General features: G+C 50.7%; 1 protein-coding gene across 5 annotated transcripts in view; it reads right to left on the reverse strand.

The window, feature by feature from the left end:
* Window positions 1-4,259: 4,259 nt before the first annotated feature.
* SLC6A13 (solute carrier family 6 member 13) overlaps window positions 4,260-24,538 on the reverse strand; it is a 49,484-nt gene continuing 29,205 nt past the window's right edge. For 2 of the 5 annotated variants that reach the window (XM_017545402.2, XM_017545405.2), the window contains 12 exons: window positions 24,184-24,324; window positions 19,784-19,868; window positions 19,019-19,151; window positions 18,061-18,195; window positions 11,199-11,302; window positions 10,021-10,145; window positions 8,064-8,176; window positions 7,616-7,753; window positions 6,770-6,872; window positions 6,175-6,275; window positions 5,016-5,186; window positions 4,260-4,708 (listed from right to left, as the gene is read on the reverse strand). In XM_017545402.2, the coding sequence (XP_017400891.1) occupies window positions 4,586-4,708; window positions 5,016-5,186; window positions 6,175-6,275; window positions 6,770-6,872; window positions 7,616-7,753; window positions 8,064-8,176; window positions 10,021-10,145; window positions 11,199-11,302; window positions 18,061-18,195; window positions 19,019-19,151; window positions 19,784-19,868; window positions 24,184-24,324 (1,472 nt within the window). In that variant the 3' untranslated portion in view covers window positions 4,260-4,585. Of the gene's footprint in view, window positions 4,709-5,015; window positions 5,187-6,174; window positions 6,276-6,769; window positions 6,873-7,615; window positions 7,754-8,063; window positions 8,177-10,020; window positions 10,146-11,198; window positions 11,303-18,060; window positions 18,196-19,018; window positions 19,152-19,783; window positions 19,869-24,183; window positions 24,336-24,538 lie in introns of all 5 variants that reach the window. The other 3 variants (XM_017545406.2, XM_017545404.1, XM_017545403.2) reach the window with 2 other exon arrangements.

Consider the following 24,538-nt stretch of genomic DNA (forward strand, 5'->3'; position numbering starts at 1 on the left):
AAAATTATATTTCGTGCCTACAGTGTGACATGCTTTCTGTAAGGATGAGCTTCAAGAGCCCAGCAGTCTGTCACCTCTACTCCACCTTGTAAGAGGACAGCTGCCTGGTTGGCCTGACCCAGTGAGTGCAGTTGGACTTTCCCCAAAAAGAGCTACCTGGTCCCTTCCTGTTTTTATCTGACTGCCTCTGGCCTTAGTCCCACCATCTTCATGTTGAGCCCTTCCTTACTCAAGTTCACCCCAATTCTCTTAGCCCCCAAGATCCACTTGGTATTCAGACCAGTTAGTAAATTCCTGAGGCCAGAGATCCTCATCTTTGCAAATGATAGGCATCCTGGAAAGCCTAGCTGAGACCGGGCTATTTCCACACTGAGGAGAGTGAGGATGACAGGTGGCTAGGTGAATGTATTACCTGGCTGCAGTAGGAACCACTGGACACCACAGAATGTTCTCCCCACACTCATCTTCTAGCCCCAAGCATACTTTTAGAGGACCTGGAATAGGGCTTATTTCCTGAGCATCTAACTCAGACAAAGAGTTTTACATGTTACCTCATTTTATCACCTTAAGAATCTTGAAATGTCAAAATTATTAGCTCCATTTTACAGACAGAAGACAGGTGAACGAATAGAAGATAAGTGATTTGTCCTAAAGCCACGCATAAGCAAATGATGGTGCTGGGATTTGAACCTGGGCCTCTTCGCTCCAAAAATCTATGCTTGTTTCACTGTAGCATACTGTTCCCCTGACCATGAATATCTATAGGGCAGGGATCTCATTTCATAATTCTTTATTTCTGCCTCTATCATATAATATAATGCTGCCTTAGAATAGGCATTCAGTGCTTATTGGATGGAGGTTGGATGGATGGATGGATGGATGGATGATGCATGGATGGATGGATGGATGATGGATGGATGGATGGATGGATGATGCATGGATGGATGGATGGATGATGGATGGATGGATGGATGGATGGATGATGCATGAATGGATGGATGGATGGATGGAGGATGGATGGATGGATGGATGGATGGAGGATGGATGGATGGATGGATGGATGGAGGATGGATGGATGGATGGATGGATGGAGGATGGATGGATGNATGGATGGATGGATGATGGATGGATGGATGGATAGATGGATAGATGGATGGAGGATGGATGGATGAATGGATGGATGGTGGATGGATGGATGGATAGATGGATGGATGGATGGAGGATGGATGGATGGAGGATGGATGGATGGAGGATGGAGGATGAATGGATGAATGGAGGGATGGATGGATGGATGAATGGATGAATGGTGGATGATGGATGGATGGATGGATGGGTGGATGATGGATGGATGGATGATGGATGGATGGAGGAGGGATGGATAGATGGATGTTGGAAGATGGATGGATGGAGGATGGATGGATGCAACTTGAAGGGGGAAAAATGATTACAGTTTTCCCAGAATCAGAAGGCCTGGATGACTCAGGTCCTGCTTGTCTTGGACAATGCTGCTATGCAGAGCAGCACCCTTAGGCCACAGGAAACAGGGTTATTTTAGGACTACCTCTCCCTTGCCTCCTAGTAAAAATGCTTAGCTCAATAAATGTGTGATCTCCTTCCTGGAGGTCAGTGTAACCTAGTCTGAGACTGGGGACCGCAAGGATGTCTCTAAACTCTTCTGTGATGCTGACAGCCCCATGTGGTGGGGCTGGGGCTACGGGAAATAGGATGGATCTGCCTGAATGTGTCCCCAGGGCAGCTGTCCCTATAGCATCTGCTGGAGTCTAACAACACTGACGTGAGTTGTACTATTCCTGTTTTATGGAGGAGAAAACTAAGGATCAGAGAGGTTAACTTGCCCAAGGTCACACAGTTAGTAGTAAAAGGTACAGGATCCAAGCCAGGCCTGTAAGCCCCTCTAAAGAAGCATGCTCAGCTGGCTGTGGTGTCTCTGAGTTTGCACATGTGCACATGTCTCTGAGACTGCAGAGGGGCCGTGCCTGCATGCTTGTGTATGGATCTGAGACCTAGGTGTCCATGTGGCAAGAGCTGAGGCCCCACACAGCCTAGTGGGCTCAGTGCCTAACAAGCTGCTTCCCCACAGACCTGGGTGGAGTCTGCAACTCTCCTGCTACCTCTGCTTCTGCTCTCCCTTTTCAGCTGCCTCCAGGCTCTCACTGCCATCCTTTCTTCTCTAACAGGTGTGGTCTCCAGATAAGAGAAGGCTCCCTTCCTTCAGGGTCTTCTCTTCTGGGAACTGCAAGATACAGGGCCCACCCTTCCAGTCTGGGAAAGCAGGTGGCACTGACTCAGCAGCCCTCTGCCCCATGACCATCTCTTCAGTCCCATTGGCTAAAGCCGAGGTACTCCTGCTTCCTCCCCTCAACCCTGACCCCTGACTCAAGGCAGCAGCATTCTCACGTCTCTGTCTGCCAGCCTCACCTGTGCTGTTACAGCCTCACCCCTCAACCACCTCTAGTGTGATGAGCTCACATCATGTGGCACCAAGTGACTCCAAGGATCTCACACCCATTACCTCCTTTGAGCACGACAGCAAACCTGTTTGTAGAAGGAGTGCATAGCATTATCTGTAACTGCAAAGCAAAGAACCTTAATTCCAAGTGACTGCACAAAGACACACAGCAAGTTCTGGAACCACACCTCCTGATTCTTATGCTAATAGGTGACTTTCCCACCATGTTCTGCCATCAGGAAGCTCCTAGGTGTGACTCGGATCACCATTACTGCATATCAACCTTCCCGCTGAGGCTGGTAGTTCTGGCAACTTTGGTCAGATGGATGGGTAGAGAGACAGGCATTTCACCCGTAGAACCCAACCTCCACATGAGGTCCTGCCCTACCCCAGCCACTATTTTCCACAGCTCTTTGCTCTTTGTATCTGTCACTTGTTGTTTAAGAAATTATATCTGTTTTTGCTCCTGGCGTATTACGAGCACAGCACAGCACCACGCAGGAGGTGTTCTGTCAATAGTGTCCGATGGTGGAGCTGCCGGGCTGGGAGCACCTCGAGTTCCGGCCTGCCTCTCCAGCAGATGTATTTCTCCCCTAGTAAGACTGAGATTGAGCCCAGCACCCTCAGGGAATGCCTAAGCAGTCTTTCTCCAGGAAGGGGCAGCCAGGGCTGACACACAGTAGGACTGCTGTCGTTAATCTTCACCAACTCTTCCAATGATAAAAAGTCAAAAATTGAAGACTAGAAAATATTTTAGCTCATTTTTCCACTAATGGACATGTGAAAAGCTAAGATCACCCAGGGAAGCCTGTGCACCCTTAGACTGCAGCTCTAAGGATCATAGGACACGCCAGGGGCAGCACCAGGAGACCCATCTGAACAAAGGTGGGCACATGGGCAGATGCCCAAGCCTGTGCATAGGCACGGAGAGATGTAGCTGTGTGTTCAGCCACTTCCAAAACCACACACACAGCAACAGCCAGAAATACATGGGCCCCAGCTCCATGCCCATACACAGAGGTAAGGCTGCAGAGACACACCTGTGGGACCCTCAGGAGGTCCCCCATCCCCACTGATCCTGAGGGGGGAGGGACTTCCTTCCACCTGGATCCTCTTTGCAGCCTCACCCTCACCCTAAGAGCTCCTCCCTGCAGATCAGGCCCTGACAAGTAGATCTGTGGCCATGGTAGTACCACCCCCTTGTGGCCGCATCTGGTGTCTCCTATCCTCAGAAGAGCAAACCGGTGCTGAGGAAGTGGCATCCCTCTGCTGGCTGAGCCAGGAGTGCCCTCCTCTGCCAAGGCTGCCCGCACCGGCCACCTTGGGGGCTGCAGTCATAGCTGGTCCTCTCTCACGTCCCCCACACCCGGCCTTGATGGGCACACACAGGCACAGTTTTGGCCGCTGGGGGCAGGCAAGGACAGAGCAGGGAAAGTGGGCAGGAAGAAGCTGCCACCAGCCTTTCCCTTTCCTTTGGCTAGGACTCAGGTCTCCTTCATGTGTCCCTCAATTTCCTTTCTCATTCCACAGGGCAAAGGAGAAGGAAGGAAGCTGGGGACGCATGGAGAGAGGCGGGGCAGCCTCCTCTGGTCCAGATGCCTGATGATGGAGGCTCTCAGCCTGGACCCACTACCCGCAGCCCCCATCACTGTGCTGAGTGGGCCCCAGGAAGAACTCAGTGGCGGAGAGCAGGATGAGGAGGGACAGTGTCCTAAAGCCACAACTGTAACATGGGGAAGGGTCAAGGCAGACAGGCAGAGGGGCAAAAATCAGACGGAAGCACCAGCAGTCAGTGGGAAGAATGTGGATTTAATGGAATGAAGGGTGAGAGGGCCCAAAGCCAGGAACAGTCTCGCCCCACCCACGAGCCCCCACCCGGCTTCCCAAGGGTCTCAGAGGGACACTCTTGGCACTGGCCTTTCACATCTGTTCAACTACCCCTGAGCGAAATGTTGGAGTAGGAGGCGCCCAGCTCAGCAGGTGGATTCCAAAATACCCCTGTTGTCTTATCCACTCCAGGTGAGGGGCAAGGAAGCACACAGGCTGCTTCTGCACTGTCCCCTCTGCAGCCGTCCCCACAGCCAGGCTCACAGGCACCATCCGAGGGCCTGCCCCTTAGCAGTGAGACTCTAGCTCTGTGAGTCTGAGCAGTGAGGTCCTGGGGGTGGCGGGAGCCGAGGGTCCTGCTGGATTCCACTGGGGTAAGTCCTCAGCTGGGCACACAAGCTGACGGATTCTCTGCAGGGAGAGCAGAGGTGGCTGTCAGGTGGTGGAGCGGGGGCAGGTCTGCCAGCTTCCCTCATCACCAACATCTACCCACCTCCCCACACACAAACCTGCCCTCCTTGTCACCACAGTGCATGCCTGGGAGTCATTCTGCCTCTTCCTGAGACTTCTCAGCAGCCTCTCTATTGCTCCCTGACACCCAGGCCAGGTCCACTGGCCTCTCCATACAACTGCGTGCACCCTGGCTGGCAGCCCACCTGTCGGCACCTATGAAGACTCCCAGCCCCTCTGGTTGCTCTCCTGCCCACAAAAGCCCTACCTCTCTGAAGGGGCCCTTGAGGGTGCCAAGTCTGTAGAGGCTCCAGGCGGGAATGCAGACCATAGAGGACAGAGCCAGGAGCCAGCCCAGGGCATCGCCCCACCACGGGTACGTGTACTTCTTGTTGTAAGTCAGTGGAGTGTACTTGATCAGGGAGAAGAGGAAGGTGGCCTAGGGGAGAGCAGGTGAGAAAGACATTGGGGGGTGGGGTCCCTGTGCCCTCAGCTCCCCCTCCCCCAGCAGCCTGGCAGAAACTACACTCCAAGCCTGGATTCACCGCTAGGCTATTCTGGGCCAATCAGTCTCCAATCTTCTCCATCCACACTCTGCCCAAAACCCACGCCTTCCAGCAGTATACCCTGTCACTCCAGGGCTGCTGCACCCCTGGGCACCTCTGCATGCAGCTGACTCCCAGTTAGGATGCGATCACATGCCTACTGCACGCTGTAGGGTATTTACTACCTCCCCTGCACCATGAGTTTGGGATGTGAGTGCCTCAAGGGTAGAGGCCATGCCTGGTTCTCTCTCTGCTCCTCAGTTATGTCCTGCACACAGTGGGGACTCAGGAACAGCTGACGCAAAAAGATAAAGCCAAAGGAAGCTGCACGCTGTGGCTGCAGACTCAGACTCTGGAGCCAGGTTGCATGGGTGTGAATCCCAGTTCTCTGCAACTTTCTAGCTTGGGCAAGTGGCTTAACAATCTCTTTACCCTCAGTTTCATCTGTGACACCAGTGTAACAACAGCGCTCACTTTATGGGGCTGTGAGGATTAAATGAGTTAATACATGTTAAAGCACCTCATGCCCAGCACAAAGGAAGTGCTCTGTTCCGGCTGCCATGATGACGGCTGTGGCCTATTAGTGTTATTCTGAGCAGCCCAATCTACCCGGGCTTCAGTCCTGGCCTGTGACATTAGACTCACACTGTGGTGTTGGTCAAACCATCTGACAGCTCTGGACCCCAGTTTATCCTTCTGTGAAATGGAAAGGAAGAATCTATCTTGCTGTAGTTTTCTAGAATCCAAAAGGAGGATGAGTGAAAATCTGAGATAATTTTCAGTTCCTAGGGAGAAGTCCATTGCAGGGCTAACGGCTTCTCTACCCTGCTAGCCCCCATGTCTCCCTCCCTTTGTCCGGCTTCGCCCCTGAGATGATCTTACTGTGCACACAGCTGGTGTGACGAAGAGCCAACAATATTTGATAAGCGGCCACGGCCTGTACCCAATCATGTCTTCGATGTTGTCGTAGAAGCGCCTGGCTCCTGCCATGCAGAAAGAAAGGAAGGGGAAGAAAGTCATTCTTCCGCACCCAGAACATCAGGATGGGATCATGCGCAGACCAGCAGGGGCAGGGACCCACAAAGAGATGACATCGCAGCTGCCTGTTGAAGTGGTGGCTGGGAGAAAGCTCTTCCCTGGCACTCATAGGCATCAACAGCAGCCAGCAGGGCTCAGCCTGGGTTACAGGCAGTCACTTTCTGATGATCGAGGCTGTCAAAAGCTGAGAACATTTGGACAGGGCAGGATATGGACCCACCTGAGGTGGTCTGGATGTAGCTATAATCAAGACTGTGGGCCAGGCGCTTCTGGAGGGCCTTCCAACAGCAGCAACTTAGGATTTGCAAGATTTTTGAGGATGAGCAGGAGGCAGCCGGGAAAAGGCAAGTGTGAGCAGGAGATGTCTGTTTCTTGTCTAAGGGCCCCAAGACCCTTAGACAAGAGGAGAATGCCGGGACCTAGGGGAGGAGTCACTCACCGTAAACCCAAGCCACACAGAGGGACTCAAAGATGGCCACGAACAGGAGGCACATGCCGCTGGCAGCATAGTAGTCAAAGAGCTGGAACACGTACATGCCGCCCTGCATGGGAGGAGAGTACTTTAAATGGAACTTTATCCAGTGGAAACCAACAGATTCACTCCTGTGCCCTTTAGTTTCACACTGCGGGGGCACAGAGCAGAGTTGGTGAGGACCACAGGAGACAGATCATAAAAGAGAAGCAATTTGTAAGCATTTGTAGGCAGATAAGAGACACTAATTATTTTTATCATTGTTTTGGGACGAAGATGTATGAAATAAGACAGCTCTTGTTAGGTTATCTCTGAAAACACTTAGGGACTGGCCCCAAAGGCCAAGACATAGAGCGTACTCTGGGGAAAGAATCAGGATAAGGGCCGTCATTGATACGATCACGCTAACAAGCTCCGTCTCCCTCCCTCTCCCTGGAGACAGCACACCGAATGTTACCCAGCCCCAGGGCTCCCTTTCCTGCTTTGAAGTTTGTACATAGAACTCGGTCTGGCTGCCTGGGAAATCACCAGATCTTGCTGGAGAGACAGCTTCTCCCAATGCAGTGCTTTGCATACTTCTTCACTTACTGTGGAGCCAAATGGCTCCTCACCCATCTCTGGAGGTGGGTGGTCCATGCCCCAAGGCCACAGGAGAGACCTGCCTACTTTGTCGTTCCTGGGGTGGGAAAAGAGGGAGTCCTTGTGCCCAGAAGCCCAGACGACCTGCCCTGCCCCACGGTATCTGCCTCACTGACAGGTAGCAGCCATCACTTGGCTCCTCCTCCCCAGCCTCCCCCTCCCCCAGGCCCTCACCTCTGTGAGCATGACCAGCCCCACAAGGAAGGAGACAACAGACACTGCAAGGATGAGGACTTCTCTCCGGTTCTTCTTGCGAAACATGCGGGGGTACATGTCCACCAGCGCAGTCACTAGGCTTTCCACGCACACAAACTGGACGACAGGGCAAAGGGATTGGAAGGAAGGAGAGCTCCCGAGATGCCCCATCCACGAGCGCTGGCTTCTCGTTCCCAGGGTCAGCCCTGCCAGCCTCACTGTCTCAGATCTCCAGAGCTATTGTCCTTGCCTAGTTAGGTCTGGGCTCACCCTCAAGCTCCCGCTGTGTCCCCAAAAGGGCATCCTCTTCCGACAGTCACCCAGTCCCCAGCTATTTTAAGGGCCTTTGGGGCATAAAACTCAACCACATGCCCACTGCTCCCCCTCCCGAGCATCTCTCAGCCTCTGAGTGGCTGCCTCTTGATACCTGGCTGTCCAGTCCCAGGAGAACGACCATGAAGAAGAAACAGCAGGCCCAGAGAGGAGAGAACGGCAGCATCACCACAGCCCGCGGGTAGGCAATGAAAGCCAGACCAGGACCTACGGCAAGAAGCAGAGGAACACGGGCCAGTGCCCGGCCACACCAGCCACGTGTGACCCATGGCTTCTCAGTGTGGGGCCATGGAATAACAGGAGCTGGAGGACACTTCACCCCACAGTTACTATCACCACCACTGCCCTCCCCTGGGAGAAGCCACCCCAACCTCTACCTGGTTGTCAGATTTCCAAGGTACCTCTCACTGTATTCTCATTGGCAAGAACAGAATCTAGAGATGGCAGGTGTAAAGGGCTGTGAGTCTAAGCAGACTCCAGATCTCCAGATCTATGGCACAGACCTGGGGGTTCAAGTCTAGAATGAGCTCAGAAGCCAGCAGGCCATAGAAATCTGTGAAGCAGACCCGGTGTAAAACAGAAGGAGGTGGTAGGGCCTGGTGAGAAGTGGAGCCATCACGCCCCAGCTGCTAGAGATGTTTTTTGTATTTGTAAGGAATGTAGATGGCACCAAAGAAAATTGCTCTAAGGCTAGATTTGGCCTGGGGCCTCCAGTTTACCACCTCTGCCCCTGGAGCCCTTTCTATCACCCTACAATGAGTACCCTGGCACTGATTTCAGAATGCTGTTGACACACGTCCTCACAGCACATGAATGTTAATTTCAGCTGACTCACATCACAGGAAAAAATGTACATGATAGAGCCTGGGTCTACCCATGGGAAGTTTCCTCTGAAAAATGAAGAGCATGGCTGTGACCTTGGAGGTCTTTTGCTCCCACATTGCTGAGGTGGGGGTCGTGCAGGGCCTGCCCCGCAGGTTTCCGTTGCATGGTACGAGCAGAGTGCCTCACCCAGAGCCTGGCATACAGTAAACACTTAATGAAAGTGAGACATGGGCCAGGCATGGCAGCTCACACCTATAATCCCAGCACTTTGGGAGGCTGAGACGGGTGGATCACTTGAAGCCAGGGGTTCAAGACCAGCCTGGCCAACAGGGTGGAAACCTGTCTCTACTAAAAATACAAAAATTAGCTGGGCATGGTGGCACACACCTGTAATCCCAGCTACTCAGGAGGCTGAAGCACAAGAATCACTTCGAGAATCACTTGAACCAGGGGACAGAGGTTGCAGTGAGCCGAGATCATGTCATTGCACTCCAACCTGGGCGACAGAGCAAGACTCAGTCTCAAAAAAATTTTTAAAAAACAAAAAGAGAGAGAGAGAGAGACACTATCCTTCTTAATGAGAATTGGAGACATCCGCTGCCCAGAGCTTGGCACCCTGTGTGGCCCAGGCACGCTTGTGAATGTCATTGGAAGAAATCATCTCATTAAGAGTGAGTGAGCGAGCGAAACACTGCACAGCTTACCCAGATGGGGCAACAGCAGCACTGCGTGGTGGAAAGGCAGTCACTTGCATATAGGGAAACTCTATATGCTGATAGAAACGTCTCCTTTGGATACATTTTAAAGTGAGCAAAATGAGGCCAGGTGCAGAACAGTGTATACAGGATGCTGTCATTTGGTTTTTAAGAAGAAGGCAAGAAACAGAAATAGTACTATGTATTGCATGTATATGTCTGTATATGCATTTTTTCTCATATATGTCTAAACTGTTTCTGGAAGGATAAACATGAAATAGATACCATTGGCTGCCTCCAGGGTAAGGAACTGGAATCCAAGGATGGGAAGAAAAATGTTCGCTCTACGCCGACTCTTTAAAGCTGGAATGACTGTTTCAATTCTCCCCCAAGCCTTCTCAGAACACATCCACTGAATGGTGGCCATAGCTCACCCAGAGTATAGGTGACACAATAGGAACGCCTCTGGACCCTGGCTGCCAGAGGTGTGAACCAGGCTCACTGCCTCCAGGCCTCCCCACTAACACTCACCTGACTCAGCCACCTCAGAAATGGGCACCCCCTGCTCCTGCGACATGAAGCCCAGGATGGAAAAAATGGCAAACCCGGCCACAAAGCTGGTGCCGCTGTTGAGGAAGCAGAGGGCAATGCAGTCCCTGTGGGGCAGGGGTGAGGAGAGGGTGGAAGGGCAGAGTCAGAAGAGGGCTGCAACCTCACCCGCTTCCTGTCTGGAAGCACAGCCCCTTCACGGAAGTTGGAGCAGAGCTGCCTGGCAGAATTCAGAGGACCAGGCAAAGCACTGGCTCTCCTCAACACTCCTCAGCCCCACCAGCCCAGACATGGAATAAATCAAGGTAGTCCTAAAAGAATGAGGCTCCAGGGAAGTAAAACATGAATCTAGATGTGACAGCCACCCCTCTCTGCCATATTGGTCCACACCTCATGAGACACTATCACTCTGCCATCATTCCATTTGGCATGCTGACACAGGGGTAGAGACATGGGTAATCCCAGACAACATATAACTCTTAGTCACCTAAATTCGATTTTGAGATGCACAATGTGATTTCATTTCAGCTACTTTTCAGCTCCTATTAAAATTGGCTTAAATTCTCTGAGCACAAACCAGGTAGGCAAGGGGAGAACAACCGGGACAGGACGTGAAGTGAGGGAGATGGTGTGAAAAACGGGTAAGGATTCAACGTTTTCAGGACAGGGACCAGGGTGCAATGCATGACGTTGCTAATCACAGTAGGACCTCACTTCACATCACCGATGCATTCTTGCAAATTGCAATTTTAAGCAAAACAACCTCTATTGAAACCAGTTTCTTTTTCTCATCAAAGGTAAAAGGAAACGACATTATTCAAGGACCTGCTGTGCTTCTCGGGCTGGCTTACCCAGCACTCCTGAGCCCACTAACCTCTACATCAGCCAGGGGGCCAGGTCCTCCTGCTGTGGTCTCCCAGCCAATCACAACTATCCCACCCTTTCCGATGCAAGTCTCTGCCCATCTTTCAGCTGGCTCCTTGCAGCTCCTGGTACCTCTAGGGTGTTGGAAATGGGAGTGTAGGGGACAAATCCAGGAGCTAATGGATTTAGCAGGGGGACAAATCCAGGAGCTAATGCACCCTCCAACTCACCCCTCATCTAGCGTGGCTGGAGGGACAGTAGCAGGTGTGTGGCTCAGGCCCCACGCCCCCAATCACCTGTAGCAGTTGTTGTGGTATTTGTTGTAGCTGCCCAGGGCTGTCAGGCACCCAAGACAGATGGCGAAAGAGAAGAAGATCTGGGTGCCCGCATCCATCCACACCTACAAAAGGAAAAGGCAAGAAAGGTGAACTCCCAGGAAAGCCAGGCCATTCGAGCCACGGGAGGACGCAGGCATGCGGCTGGGCCAGACGCTGGCTAGGGATGGTGAGAAAGCTGTTCGCAGCCAACGCCAGCACCCTGCTACCCCTGCTCACCCAGTGGGCTCTACTCCCTGGACTCCTACATGAAGTTTCTTGGGCACTACTAGGATAGAACAGGCATCAGGCACTCAAAGAAAATCAAAAAAACTAAAAGACCCATGGCGGAAGCCTGCAGGAGGATGGGACGGGGCTCCAGGACAACGCTAGGTCTCCTGTCAGGTTTTGATCCTAGGCTCTGCCCCAACTTCTTCCTAGGACCAGTGTGGAAGGAATCCAGGCACAGGATCTCCAGAAACACTGTCCTTAGTATCAGGGCCACCACCAGTAATGTAGCTTTGCCCCTCACGTCCCAGCACCCTCTGTCTGAAGACAGGGAGAGAAATTCTTGGCTCATAAAAAGGCAAGAGGATGAACAGAAACACCTCTGAAAAGGCTTTGTACTCCTCGGGAGGGGAAGATCACTGTCGGGCTAAACTTAGGGTTCTGCTGTTATTGTTATTATCTCAGCTGGCTGGCCCAGCCTGCGCATGTTATGATTTAGATCTAACAGCTAGAATAACATCCCAGACAGAAAGAACATCAAGGCAACAGGACCGAGCGATCCTGCAGCTCTGCAGAGCCCTCCCCAGGCGCTCCTGCCTCTGGCGACGTGAGCATCGCCAGGGAGCATCCCGCTATGGATGCGGACATCCAAGCAGGTGTTCCTCACGTGTCTGTGTTCCTAAGGGAAAGGGCGCCAGATGACCTGCCCATGTCTTTTGCTCAGCCTTGTTCCAGTACCCCCCAAGCAGGCCCCTGCTTTCCATGAAACCCTCTATCCTTCTACTGCTCCCTTCTGCTATTATCAGGCCTCCAATTCCTCAGTCCCTTCCCGGTCTTTGCCTGTCTCTCTAGGCATGGCCACCATCCTCAGCCTTTACCCCTTGCTCTCTCCTTTCACACTCACCCCTACCAAAGTGGCCACATTCCTCAGCGGTGTAGAGGACCCATCGGCAGGCTGACCACCTCAGAATCATGCTGATTCCTCAGCCAGCATCCCCAGTTGAGACATTGAATCCCTAGGCCTGAAGGAGAACCCTGAACTCGTATCCTTTCAGAGCTTCCTGGGTAATCCTAATGATGACCAGGTATGGGACACTGTCCTCTGGCCCTTGAGAGCAGGCATCAGGGGTACACCCAGGGCACCCATCCTCGAGTCGTGTTTCCATTCTGCAGGGCCAGGGACAGAGCAGGGAAGACAGTGGGGGAAGGGAGAATGTCTGCAGCCTCCCGTTCTTGAGTTCCGGGGAATCCTGTCCCGAGACAGGAGGTGCCACCAGGGACAATGGGTCAGCAGCAAGAAGCACAGAGGAAGATTTGGAGGAGCTGGAGCCAGTGAGGAAATCACACAGAGAAAGAAATGGTGGGAATGAAATGCTAGAGAGGGAAAGGGTGGGAATGAGACAAACCCTGAGGACAGGCAAGGGGAGTGCTCACAAATTTCAGTGTCTCGCTTCTCTCAGTAATAATTTTTTTAAAAATTTCAGTGCGATGCCACGCCAAGTTTGGGGAGATACCTTGGCCAGTCTCTTTGCTCCTTCATGATGTTCCAAATCCTTTTCTCTTCTAAAACTCTGCCATACCGAGCCTGCAAAGGTGATCATCTCAGGAAAACTCACTGACTTTGGCATGAAAGTCTCTCCATTCTATCTCATTCCTGCTTTGCTGGCTGTTATTCACAGCTTCAAGAGCGGGACCTTGTAGCAAAAGGCCCCGAGCTGTAGAGAAGGCGTTGAAGGTATTTTCCCAGGGTCAGAGGTGTAAGGGCTCGGGACTAACGCATGTCTCCTGAGACCCACAGGTACTGCCCCATCATGAGGTTGGGTGTCCCCTACCAAACAGGCCATTTGGGGTGTGGCCTGAGAGCCTCATGCCCTGGACATTCGCTCCCAGGCCTGACAGTGCACTGGGTACAGAGTGGGCCACGAGTCACCAAGGAAACCCACTGTGGCTGCCCACACGCAGGCAGGGGCACATGCCTGTGATGGGCAGCTTTGTGAACTTGTGCTTCGGAAGGAATAATAAGAGAAATCGTGACTTGGCCGTTCACCACGCCTTGGCGGGGGTGGGAGATAGAAGTGGGGTCAGATGGAGACTGAGTTGGGGGAGAGGTTAATGAGAACCGAGGAAAATGCAGCAGGAGGGCTGAAAACCCAGGGCGCAGGGGTCAATGCGCTTTTTGACCAAAGCCTTTGACCAAAGCCCCCTCGCTGGGAGCTTGGCAAGCCCCAGCTCCCCACACAGCTGCTGCCCGACAAGCCTGCTGGGACGGGGAAAGGAACAGGGTCAGAAGCGGGACTGAGGGACAAGCAGAGCAAGCTGTTCCGTTCCCACCACCACAGGCAGCCACTCCCTGCCCATTCCAGGAGCCCTGGTTTCTGGAACAAAACTCTGATACGTCTTTGGCTGGGGCAGAAGGCCGACCAAGGGAAAAACAAGTGTGAAAAATTCTTGGTGGAGCACAGGTAAAAGAGGTCTTTGGGGGAAAGAGGAGGAGAGAGGACTCTAGAGGGTCCAGGAAAGATGTTTTCAGCCTCAAGTCCAACCCCCAGGATTATTAATCTTTATCCGCTATTTTTAGGAAGGCAATGTTGTGTAATGGAAAAGTACAGGCTTTGAAGCTACATTAATCTGGTCTCAATCCTGACTTCATTAATTACCAGCTGTGTGACCTTAGAAAAGTCACTTAAACTCCCTGAACCTCCCTTTTCTCATCAGGAAAATGGGTATAATAACAAAACTAATGTATGTAAAATGCCTAACACATAAATAAATATTAGTTCCCTGTCTCATCTTCTAGAATAATAAAAAGCAGCTCTTAAAACTCTCAAGTAATTCATATTCTTTGGGAAATACCTATCATGGTAAGTAAGACAGCAGTCATCAAAAGACTACCTGAGATGAAAGCCCAGCTCCCCTACATGCTAGTTTTGTGATTCTGGGCAAGTTTCTTATGTTTCCTAAGCTTCTGTTTCTTCATCTGCAAGATGAGATTGACCCCAAACTCACAGGGCTGAACTGTGTCAAGCACTCAGCAAAGGGCCTGGTGAATAAGAAGCGCATAATAAGTTAGCTTTGGCCACTGTTTGCTGTTGCTATTATTTTAAAAAGCAACTCATCTTTCAGTGATAATGAGGTGGCATAGATTGGATTTCAATACTAAAATAAAGACTAGTTCTAATCAGTGATTTCAGCTTCCTCTCTAAACAAACCTTTCCTTAGAATGGCTTAACATAGGAATTTATTTATTTATTTAATTTTTTTGAGATGGAGCCTCGCTCTGTCACCAGGCTGGAGTACAGTGATGCGATCTCGGCCCACTGCAATCTCCGCCTCCTGGGTTCAAGCCATTCTCCTGCCTCAGCCCCCTGAGTAGCTGGGACTACAGGCGCGCACCAACACACCCAGCTAATTTTTGTATTTTTAGTAGAGGTTGGCCAGGATATATTGGATATATTGGCCAGGATGGTCTCGATCTCTTGACCTTGTGATCCACCTGCCTCGGCCTCCCAAAGGGCTGGGATTACAGACATGCACCACCGTGCCCAGCCAACATAGGAATTTTAAATGTTCCACAAGGGCTCTTTGGATGCCTTCTCCCATCCTCCCCTCAGCAATCTCCTACAGTGCAGTGGAAAAGGCACAGGGCCAGCACCCGGGAAAGAAACAAGTGGTCTGAATAAAGCGCACACTCCAGCAGAGCCCTAGGTCTCCATTCCCCAGGGGGACGAGACAAGGCCTGGGAACACTGGGCACGGCAACAACCTGCCCCCCAAACAGCAAGCCTGGCAGAAGAAGGGGAGCAAACAAGAGGGAGCACTGCATCGTCTCTGCTTGGCTCCCAGCAACCGGCCTCAGTGCTTGGCAGAGAAAGATGTCTTTGGTCTGTGTGTCAGGGAGAAGAAATTTTGCACCTTTCTCAAGTGCCAGACCAATGCCAGTTAGAATGATCACACTTCCTGGGGAGTGCCAACCAGATTCAGTTAGGGCTCTGGCAGAGCACCCCCACCCTGCAAGTGCTGCTTTGCTCAGGGGCAAGAAAGACCGAGCTCCAGCATGAGGCTTGGACCAGGCAGGGAAGAAGTCTGCTCAGGACCAGTCCTGGCATTTGAACGAATTTCCCCTTCCCCTGGCCTCAAAGCACTTGACAGATAGATGCTCCCTGCACAGCCCACAGCTGGCTGGAATGGAAAGAATGGTATCTCAGAGTATAACTGAAAGAGGTCTTTGTCCCTGCAGTCACCCAGGCAGGGAATTATGGCCTCATCAATGCTCAGAAGCTGAAGGCTACCTGGTCCACCTTCTTTATGATTGCTGGAAGCTATTATACACCAAATAAGGCACCTGGAACAGGCCTGGCACATTGTAGATGCTCAGAGTAGATTCATTCAGGTTTTTGCTGAATGAATAAGCTTTGATGGAAACAAAGGTGAGCAGCCAGGGACCTTGCTCCAAGAGCGGATCATAAAGTACATGGGATTTCTCATCATTTGGACCTGGTCCCAGTTGCAGGTATGAGGATGAAAAAAATGCTTTAAGCTCTCAAGGCCTTAATTTCCTAATCTACAAAATGGGGATGTCTATTGATCTGCTGTGAGCATTTGCTGAAATCATGCCTGTAAACCTCTTAACAATGTCAGGGACAGAGTGAGCACTCCCTGATCATGACAAAGCCATGAATCTGTTGTGGAAATACCGAGCCCCTGTGTCCTTTTTCTCGGCCAGCTACCTGCCTGTCACCTTTCCTCAGCATGCGTCCTTCCTCTCTGGCCTCCCTGCAGACAAAGGTGATCTTTTTAGCTTAGCCACTGGTTCTCAACTCTGCTGCTCCAGAACTGCGGTGGCTCTCTCTTGTTTGGGGGATTCAAGCCAAACTATTCACCCAGCCTTCAAAGCCTCCCCTCCAATCAACTTTCCCCTACAACTGCTGCTTGCCACCTGCTGTCTATCACAGCCCTTTGATCCAGATGAGTCAAAGGGCTTATGATTCACAAAACAAAGATATCTGGGCTGCCATAATTACCGGCTGCTCAACCTTAGGCCACAGTGTGCTCATCTTGCAATGAGGAACATGCACTGGGGTCCTTCTAGGACCCCCCACCCCCCCGTGCTTCTACAGTTTGGCTCCAAAGCCTGACTGCAGCTCTCATGCCCTGCATGGACATGAGGCAGTAGCAATCTGTATCTCTATACTGTCTGAGAAATGGGAGAAGGGAAGGATAAGCTCCATGTCCCACCAGAAGATGATTCAGAAACACCCAGGACCAGAGCTATTGACTCTGCAGGGAGGTTTCTGAATTACAGTGGTCTGGCTGCTTCTGGAAGCCACAGCATCCCAGTACAGCTCAGGATGAAAGGATCAAAACCTGAGAAGGGTTCGGCCTCTGGATCTCCTGACATGCTGCACAGGGGGAGCCATTGCCGCTGTGTGCATGGAGCTCCCAGCCTCAGTGTGCCGCCCTCTTCCTCTTGCTCCCTGTCAGCAGTGTCAGTGAATAAGTCGGTGCCCGACCATCTTAAAATGTTTGGAAAGCCATCCCAGTGTCTACGTGCTGGGAGTCAGCCGCCCTCATGTCTCCTTGGGACTTCTTTCACAGACATAGAGAGACTCTTCCAGCAAAAGAGGAGGATCTCTGGGTTGTACACTCACTCCCCCGGGAGGCCGGCCTCTGCAGCCAGGAGGCAGAGGTGGGGCATAACCGGGTAACAACATTTCAGGGCCTCTGGGGCAGAGCTTACCCACCCACCCCTCTGGCCCTCAACACCTCCTGCCTTTGCCAGGGCTAGTTAAGAGACCTGTCAGAAGCAGGAGCGGCCCATTCCAGACCTTGCTTTCCAAGTCCCTTCCAGCAGGCAACACCGCCCCTCCCTACCGGGGCGGTAAAGAAGCCAGGCTGTAGCAGAGGAAGTGCAGACCACGAAGGAAAGGCGGGAGGGGACCCAGAGCCTCCGGAAGACTGAGAGGGAAACAACACCAGCCCAGCTGGGCATGGGTCACATGGGCAGAGGGAGGGAACCGGGTGGCAGATTGAGGGGTAAGAATTAGAGAGGAAGCTCAGTAGAACATGAGATCCTAAGAGGTAAATGCAGGAAGCGGGTGGGGAGAGGACGGGAGAAGGACACCTTTGAGTAAGGGCTGTGAGTGACACTTGCAGCCCTTGAGAAATATTACTAGAAATATTACCTAGTAATATGTGCCTGGGTTCCCCGGCAGCTGTGAACCCAAGAAGGGACAGTGTCACACACTTCATGACCACAAACACCTGCTAACATGTCAAAGGCGGTTGAACCAGAGCAACTCCAGCTTGAATAGGGGCTGGTAAAATAAAGCTGAGACATCCTGGGCTGCATTCCCAGGAGGTTAGACATCCTAAGTCACAGGATGAGACTGGGGTTGTCATAAGATACAGGTCATAAAGACCTTTCGGTAAGGAAGCCAAAACCCACCCAAACCAAGATGGCCACGGAAGTGACCTCTGCTCTTCCTCACCACTCAGTATCTGCAGATTATTACGCATTAGCGTGCTGAAAGACACTCCCACCAGTGCCACGACAGTTTACAAATGCCATGGTGACATCAGGGAGTTAACCATGAGTGCTCCTGTCTATGGCTTCTTACCTGGGGATCCCACAGACGCGTGAGGTTTGGGTACAGGTAAAACTGAATTCCTTGGGCTGCCCCAGGCAGCGTCACCCCTCGAATTAACAGGACCACCAGCATGAGGTAAGGAAATGTGGCTGTGAAGTACACCACCTGGCCACGGGCAAATGAGAGACAAGGAGCTCGTGAGTGAGGCAGCGGCAGGGGCAGGAGGCAGGGCAGGAGCTCCTCGAAAAGGTCAAGGGAGTGAGGGCTCCTGCTGCTCCCAGCTCGCCCGCAGCTCTTTGGTTCCATCTCCCCCAGCCCTGAGCCACAGTCTACCCCCTCCCTTCCTCCTCAGCTTTTAAGCCCCCGCCTCCCCTGGCACATATTCAGTAAATATTTGTTGAGTGACTGAATGACATGTGGCATTCTCCCAACAAGTGTGCTTGGCATTCATGGCAAGGGTTGTCAGATATGAAAAGATTTGTGACATGTGACCCCTGTCCTCACAGAGCTTACTAGCTTAGCACAGCCAGGCAGCCAGATTAAGAGAGGCCCCCAGGGCAAGAGTTCAGAAGAATTCAGAATGCTCTCTTTGCTCCAGGGCAAAGTCTCCCGGAATTCTTGAGTTGGTTAAGAATCATTCTGAGATGAAGAGTCTTCATGGACTTCTTTTTCCAAAGATCTGTTGTATAAATTAGGGAACCATGACTTGTGTTCATTCTGCAACGTGCCCACACACATGGTCAGTTCTAAGAACAAATGACCCTGGGGGTGTCCTTCCTGCCTTTCTCACTGTCTTCCAGTTAACGTCCCGAAAAGCAGATGTATGTGAATCCAAGGGAGGCACAGAATCAAAGAGAGAGCAGCGAGTCCTTCCTGGGTCATCCCCTCCCATTCCTGACGGGGCCATGGCTTAGAGAGCTCCTGGGTGACAGCCCCAGTGAAGGCAGGGAGTCCTGGGATGGGAGGAGCAGGAGCTCCCCACACGAACCTTGCCTGTGGACTTGACCCCCTTCCAGATGCAGAAGTAGCAGATGACCCAGGCCAGCAGGAGGCACAGGGCCAGCTCCCAGCGCAGGGCCCCCAGGTGCTGGATCCCATCGGAGATCTTCAAGACCCGCCGCCTGGGGAGAGAAGGGATGGACCTGGCTTACTTCTTCTGCCAGCCTCAGTTTTGTGGCCCATGTGCCTGGGACAGAGGAGCCGTGACTCCAGGCTCTTGTCCAAAGGCCCCTTTGCTGTCTTCACTGGGACCCATGAGGCCACCCTTTGTCCAGAGCTGGAGGTGGACATAAAGGTAGAGAATGGAGACTCTTCCAGGTAAGTTTGCTCTGAGAGCTTTGTCCCTGGCCGGGGGAGGGAGGCGCAGACACCTGTGTTCCCAACCAGGGTTTCAGGACATTTTGACAGCAGGACTCATGCCCTGGGTAAATATCGGTACTGGGGGGAGGGGTGGGTCAGAGTCCACACACTTGCATCTGCTGGGAGGAGGGAGTGCGGAGTGGGAACACACGCACTCTTTGACATGGGGCGAGGTGCAGGCTAGGAAGGCCAGACACAGCCCCAGGAGAACTGCAAAAGTCTCATCTCTGAAACCAGTCCTGCAATAACCACAAACACAGGCACCGCAGAAAAAAGCCACTTAGTGGAAATTCTTCCCTTGCCGTCCATTGAGAGTGACCTTGGTGTGAACCCCTCCCCGCATCCTTCTTCTGAATACATAGCCCACACTGGGTGGGGAAGGGGCCTCACTTACTCCCAGAACTCGATGACAGGGGAGGTGACGTTCTCAGAGGTACCATTCAGGGAGCCGTTGGTCTTCTGGAATCCCACACAGTGTTCTACCCGTGAGTCACAAGGAGGAAAGGAAGAGAAAAATCATCAGCCAGCATATGACTCCACTAGAAAGTGGGGTGAAATTCTAGGAGCATGGGAAGGAAGGTCTTTGGCAGGAGCCGGGCTAAGGTTATCTGTACAAAACATCTTCCCACGCATAATCACCTCGACAAACACAGCTCATGCTCTCCCACACACTTGGACATGTGGGTGCGCAGATGCTTGGTATATATTCTCCTCAGGCATGATTAGTTGACACCAGGAGAGATGCTCACCAGGCCAGCTGCTTCAAAGCATTGCTAACATTTCTAGGTAAGTGCCCTGTGCAAAGTCACTGCCTTCGAGGAATAATGAGAATGACTTCTAGGGAAGTGATGTGTCAGAGTGGCTAAGAGCACAGGCTGGAAAGCTCCGGCTTGAATATGACCCCTGGGTATGAACTGTGTGGTCGTGGGTATGTTATAACTCAGCTCTCTGTGTTTTGCTGCCCTCATCTCTAAAATGTAGAAGTAAGATCCATTACGTGGGATTGATGAGAAATTAAATGAAAACATGGAGGTAGAGTGCTTAATACACGGTTCTCTTCCTTATTTGTATGTGACTCTAGAGTTTTACAAAAAGTACTGATACAATACAATAATCCGGGAAATACTGAGACAGATACTGTTTCCCCATTGTGCCCATGAAGAAAGTGGATCTTAGAAATGTCCTGTATCTGCTCGTGAATGACAAGTGGAAGCTGGAAGCCGGTCAGCAAATTGTCTAGGTTCTACCTTCAAAATTTCTAGACCGATGCTTCTTGTCACCTCACTACCACCCCCCTGATACAGGGGAGGCACTGTCAGCTCCCGGCTCCTACCTACCCTTCAGATTCCACCCTTGGTCCCCTCATGAAATCTCCATGTAGCAGCAGGGGCAATGTTGTTAAACCTGAGATCACTCTAGGTCACATCCCAGCTAAAAGCTTCCAATGGGTTTCCCATCCCACTGGAAGAGTAAAGCTGCAACCCTTTCGTCCCCTCCAAGGCGCTGCTGGATCCATTCCCACCCCATTCCCCGCAGCCACCTGCCCCAACACACTCACCCTGTTCCCTGCACGCGTTTGGGTATGTCAGGTGCACTGCCGCCTCAGCTCCTTCTTCCTAGAGTTCTCGTCCCCCAGCTCAATGACTCGTTCCCCCTCCTCCTACAGACCATTACTCAAGGGGCATCTCAGTAAGACCTCTCCTGACCATGCAATTTAAAATTGCCACCCCACCCATAAAACTCACAGTCCCTGTTTTATTTTCCTTCATAGCCCATCTTCTAACACAGCACATACTGCTGCTTTCTAACGGGACACTTCGCATCCACCTGCTCTGTTTATGCCTACCTCCCATCACTGAAATGAAAGCCCCAGGAGGGTGGGGTCTTTGTTTTTGTTTATTACCATATTCCTGGTGCTTGGAACAGAGCCTGGCATATAGCAGGAGCTCAACAAATATCTGGTGGGTGACTGAAGGCCAGCTGGGTGCTCTCTCCACTAAACCCTTCACTTGCCTTGACGCTGCAGCACACCCAGAAAAGCATTATCTCATCTTGGCAGGACAGCGTGTCTTGTGCAATTCAAATGCTAGGTTCTGAGTAAAACCAGGCTCGCTAGGAGAGATGTCAGCAATGCTAAAACCTAAGACTCAGGTATTCAATCGGCCCCAGGATTGTCCCAGAGACCCCCAGTCGATCCAGAGGAAGACAGACCTGATAATGCCCTGAAGAGAAGGCTCTGGGCCACCAAGACCTGACAACATTGTTGCAATAGGAAGTCCCCTGAGATCTGGATCAAACCTTTACTTCTGACAAGCTGGTTGTCAAAGGTGGTTTCAGTAAACATAGATATTTTAAAAAATAAATCAATAAAAAGGAAGAATACATTTATTATAATTCTTTAGCTATATATAAAAATAAATATAGCTAAAGAATATAGCTATTATAAATAAATATACGTATATAGCTAAATAATTTATGTAATTTATAATAATGTATATAAATAAATTCTTTAGCTATATGTAGCTAAAGAATTATAATAAATGTATCTTCCTTTTTATTTATTTTTTTAAATATCTATGTTTACTGAATATATATAGCTAAAGAATTATAATACATTATAATAAATGTATAGCCATATATATGTATATATATGTGTATATATATGCATATATATATGTGTGTGTGTATATACACACATATATAGCTAAAGAATTATAATAAAACAGATTTTTGGGGGTACAAATGTTTCTCTGCTACCCAGGCTTGAGTGTAATGGCACAATCTTGGCTCACTGCAACCTCCATCTCCCAGACTCAAGCAATCCTCCTGTCTCAGCCTCCCAAGTAGCTAGGCACAGGCCTGCACCACCATCCCTGGCAAATTTTTTGTATTCTTAGTAGAGATGGGGTTTCACTGTCTTGCCCAAGCTGGTCTCAAAGTCCTGAGCTCAAGCGACCCACCAGCTTCAGCCTCCCAAAGTGTGGGGATTATAGGCGTGAGCCAGTGCACCCGGATGAATTATAATAAAACAGACCTTTAAACCTGATTCATTCAATAAATGTCTTTGAGTCTTATGATAGAGCCAGCACCGTGCTAGGCACAGAGGCCATGGAGATGAAGACACCTTTCCTGCCCTCAAGATCTTGCTGACTAGCGGGAAACCAGTTAACAAATAGACAGAAAGTGAGGGAAGCGGCACGGTAGGGCTGGGCCAGTGCAGGTACCAGCAGACACATTTGAGAAGAACCTAATGCAATCTTGGGGTTCAGAGGAGGTACCCTCAAGGTTTACTTTCCCTTTGAAAAATAATGGTGGAATGGAGGTAGTGGCAGCGATGCATACAGAAGTACCTGGAAGGGGAGCCTAAAGTACAAGGCTATGGAGCTGATGGTGAAGTGATGACGTAGACAGGAGCCAGGTCACGAAGGATAATGAATACCACACTAGCCATGCAAAATGCTTTCCCTGGCAAGTAAAGGATTCAAACTCACTTCAGAACTGAGTAACTCATCTGAGCAAGAAAGAATCAATCATGGTTAGCCCACTTCAAAGGGGTAGGGCCTCGTTGACTGGTACTGGAAGATACTCGGACAAGGAGAGCAGGATGTGCCAAGAATCCAAGCAGAACCGTGTCCACTCTGCTCTCCAGCCATGCGTTCCAGTAGGGCAGCCACGAGCCACGTGGCTCAATGCAAATGTTAAGGTTCTGTTCTTCAGACCACTCGCCACGTTTCTGGTGCTTAGGAACCACATGCAAAAGTCACTCCAAACCTACACTGGCTCAGTGGGACTGTCCATAAAAAGTAAATAAATAAATACCCACATGTGGCTACCATATTGGATAGTGCAAAGAACATTTTCATCATTACAGAAAGTTCTTTTGGACAGTATTGCCCTAGATGTTTTTGTCATTGCTGTTACTTTCTGCACATTAGACTCAGGAGTACTATGGCCATGGGTGGCTCAGGTAGTCTTATAAGCACAGGAGAAATTGCAGATAAGCAGCACATGCCAACGTTTCAGTCAACAGGGGATCACATATGACAGCGTTCCCACATGATTCTAAAATACTGCATCTTTACTGTACCTTTTCTATGTTTCGTTATATTTAGATACACAAATACTTACCATTGTGCCACAAGTAACTCCACTGTTCAGTACGGTGTTACAGCACACAGCCCAGGTGTGTGGCAGGCTGTGCCATCTACGTCTGTGTAGCTGCACTCTGTCATGTTCACACAAGGACGGCATTGCCAACAATGCATTTCTCAGTGTGTACCCCTGTCATTAAGTGGCACGTGACTGTAATTGCTATTATAAATCACAGCGGACCCTTGAACAACATGGATCTGATCTGTGCGGGTCCACTTATACGTGGCTTTTCTCCCGCCTCTGCCACCCCTGACAAGCAAGTCCAGATGAATTGTAAGTTTGAAAGACCGAAAATGGTATCAGAAAGAAGATACAAGAACAAATGAATGAACAAAAATATATCGATATATTAAACTAACCATATTTCAAATTGATTTAAGTAAATGGCTAAATGACATAAAAAGGTGGTCAGTTCTAGTTGCCTAACACATTAATTGAATATATTAATTTTTTCTTTAAAATGTTCATGACATTTTGCTGTGAGGCTGGTGAATGCTTGGTCTTATTCTTGACGTAAGCTCTCCATGATCTACTTGGGTGATTTCTGGTGTGTCCGTGTTAAGCTGCCATATAGGGACAATCCCACTTATGGGTAATGTGGCAGAACAGGAAGAGGAGTGGACCCTCGGATGATGAGCGTACCTGTGTTCCACTCATGGTGGCAGCTGCCCCAGGGCAAGTCGATGGTGAAGCTGCTGAAGAGGTAGAAAAGGGCCCAGGCCAGCACAATGATGTAGTAGACGTTGAGGAGGATGACGATCATCTGGGAGGCATAGCCAATGCCTGCAGGGAAACTGCAGAATTGGGCTAGGGACAGTGGACAGTGGTGGCACATACCTATAATCTCAGCTATAGTGGGATCCTGAGGTGGGAGGGTTGTCTGAGGCAGGGAGTCCAATTTACCATAGAGGAAAACAACTATTTTTGTAACTTCCTGTGAGTAGAGAAAATCCTACATATGGAGAAATCATGAAATTAAATACTGTAAATTTTAAAT

Source organism: Cebus imitator, unplaced genomic scaffold (assembly GCF_001604975.1).
Source record: "Cebus imitator isolate Cc_AM_T3 unplaced genomic scaffold, Cebus_imitator-1.0 Scaffold179, whole genome shotgun sequence".
Lineage (NCBI taxonomy): Eukaryota > Metazoa > Chordata > Mammalia > Primates > Cebidae > Cebus > Cebus imitator.